General features: G+C 40.2%; 1 protein-coding gene across 1 annotated transcript; it reads right to left on the minus strand.

The window, feature by feature from the left end:
• Positions 1–212: 212 nt before the first annotated feature.
• On the minus strand, positions 213–2245 carry LOC149545340 (putative pectate lyase 18). Its single transcript, XM_089793943.1, has 5 exons — positions 2079–2245; positions 1019–1649; positions 754–857; positions 507–645; positions 213–419 (listed from the first exon to the last, which is right to left on the minus strand). Exons 1-5 carry the CDS (start codon positions 2243–2245, stop codon positions 213–215), a joined length of 1248 nt encoding a protein of 415 aa, XP_089650069.1.
• Between the last annotated feature and the right edge of the window lie 258 nt (positions 2246–2503).

Below are 2503 nucleotides of genomic sequence, written 5' to 3' on the forward strand. Positions count from 1 at the left end.
TAAATATAAATGTTATTGGCTTGACGTTCCACGACAATTCTTCAATTTTGAGAATAACATTACTGATATATTCAAATTTATTAAAAGATGACTCGAGACTCTCCAAAAACAAAACTAAAATAACTAACATGCCTCGCTCCGTCCTCTCATGCTTGGCAAGCTATAGAATTAAGGGATTCCTAACAATTTGTCTATAATGCATATGTTTTGGTCTAACAGCTCGAGCCCTTTCTACAGTTGAGAACACCTGAAGCTGCAGTGATTGAGCCCACAACAGATGACGGTCTTGCCGCCATACTCGAAGCCTTTGCATAGCTTGAAGATGCTCTAGCTCCTGATGCTGTAAAGAATGCCCCATTCAACATCAGATCTCCCAGTGATCTCCAATTCCCTTCTGTTGAATCTTGGTGCTTTGTCACCTGCACATTTCCCATTACCATACTTATTCTACATCCATTGAACACCAAAGAACATATATGAGACATCAGTTGCAAATGGACTTTTACCTCCTTGTGGAATCGATTGTCAGGGGCTAGGAATCTGTTTCCTTCACTGTTAATGGTGGGGTTCGCACTTCCGCCAATGGCGTACATTTCCCAGTGAGTGTAATCATTGTTCACCACATGGAAATTTCCATGTCGACACCTGCATCACAACGTATACATCTTATAGTGAAATGAAAATTAAAGAAATAAACTTGAGTGAGCTAATGTCTTGTGTTCCTCATGCAAGGATTGATACGGAATTCTATACCTGGGCATACGCTGAACAAGTCCTTCTCCAAAATGGTTGAATGCAACTGTTACTTGCATTTTGACGTCTTCGGTATGCGCGTCGCTATGTCCAAGGAGCATCACCTACAGAAAACGAATATGCCCATAAATACCAATACTCTTTATGTGTCTCCTAATAGGCTTCTAGTAACTTTTTAAAGCATGCCCATAAATATAATCATGAAACCTTTTTAAAAGAAAAGCTAAATTAATGGCAGACTAAATAAACCGGCAGTTTTGAGCACCTTGTCATGGTGAGTGAAAAAGTTGTTTGAAATTGTGATAGCAGTGGAGCCCATGATGGCATCGATCAGTCCATCTGTACATCTTGACAATGAACAGTGGTCGACCCAAATTGCGGTTGATCCAAAGATGTTAATCCCATCTCCATCACTCATAGTTCTATACCCATAATGTGTGGGCGAGCTCCTCACATTTGTATTTCCCGTAGGTTTGCAGTCATGGATATGAATTCCATGAATAATGATGTTATTCACGTACTGTATTGTAATGCAAGCTCCATTTGCTATATGAACATTCGCTCCTCTGCCGTCAATAGTCTTGTAGCTGTTCATGATCAGCTCCTCCTTTAGCTGAATCAGCATGTCTCTTTGAAAAATAATCCAGAGAGGCTCGGTTTGGATGACAGCGTGGCGCAGAGTGCCAGGCTTAGGATTGACGGGGTCATCGTCACTGGGATCGGTAACGACATAAAACCGCCCGTTCTTACCTCCAATGGCGTTTTTGCCAAATCCAATTGCGCAGTCAGCCAGTCTCTTTCTGTTGTTAACCCAATCGGAATCACAGCGCCAACAGTCGTCAATTGGGTTCCCTGTTCCGCACGAGCTCAGCTTTCTTCTCGAACTATTTAAACTCCTGCGCAGCAGTTCTTTAAATTGTTAAATAATCTCAACTCAACTGTATGCAACTGTCGATATATGCTGGCAATAAAACAACGCTAGAACGTCGAAGCCTTCTTAATTGAACTGACTTAGATAACCTTTCTGCAGTATCATGTTCATCTTAGAATTAATGTATCTGAACAAAGACAATCGTTAACAGCTAATGATATGGGGAATAGAATTTTCATCTATAGCTATTGACAGCTGCGTACCAACTACTGTCACAAGAATGGTATTATAGGTATTACGGTAAGGCAAGCACCAAGCAAGAGCATAAGAATAAGTAGAGAATGATTGACACACACAGTCATATGCATTGCATATCAATGTATTGAATGTGATGAGCTATTTAATTAAATTCTCTAAACTTTCTAGACCCTCTCAAAGACAACATGCTTATTACCTTTGCACCATTTGAACAACAAGCTCCGGCTTCTCAACATGATATTTAACGCTATTGTCAGCCTTGGTCGTGTTGAAAGGAGTTCTTATTGATTCCGTCATTGCTAACATGAATAGAAAGGAAGCAAACAAAAGAAGCAATGGCTTTAAGGCTTCACTGGAGGCCATTTTCGATAAGAAGATGAAACTCGCAATGGTTGTATGAAATGCTATGGCATTGGGCTCTCTTATATAGACAACGAGCGTCTGTGAAGTCTGTTTCTGTTTCTGTTTGCGAACCGTTGAAAATGTTGTTGTATGCACGTTAATACAGTGCGATTATTACGGTCGTAATGCACATGACTAGCAACTATTGATTTTCTTAACTAATGTGATAAAGCACTTGTTGAATGTGTCTTCGCATGTTTATTCCAACTTTTTCCTGAG

The sequence above is a fragment of the Cupressus sempervirens genome, chromosome 7, assembly GCF_028749045.1.
Source record: "Cupressus sempervirens isolate cs-2001-9-10 chromosome 7, ASM2874904v1, whole genome shotgun sequence".
Lineage (NCBI taxonomy): Eukaryota > Viridiplantae > Streptophyta > Pinopsida > Cupressales > Cupressaceae > Cupressus > Cupressus sempervirens.

What these genes read in the sequence shown, in the direction of transcription:
- LOC149545340 (XM_089793943.1), bottom strand. Translation starts at nt 2,245, where the DNA reads ATGGCCTCCAGTGAAGCCTTAAAGCCATTGCTTCTTTTGTTTGCTTCC. An exon ending in TTTTCACTCACCATGACAAG is followed by an intron (nt 858 to 1,018) that starts GTGCTCAAAACT and finishes CGTTTTCTGTAG; the next exon opens with GTGATGCTCCTTGGACATAG. An exon ending in ACAATCGATTCCACAAGGAG is followed by an intron (nt 420 to 506) that starts GTAAAAGTCCAT and finishes GGAAATGTGCAG; the next exon opens with GTGACAAAGCACCAAGATTC.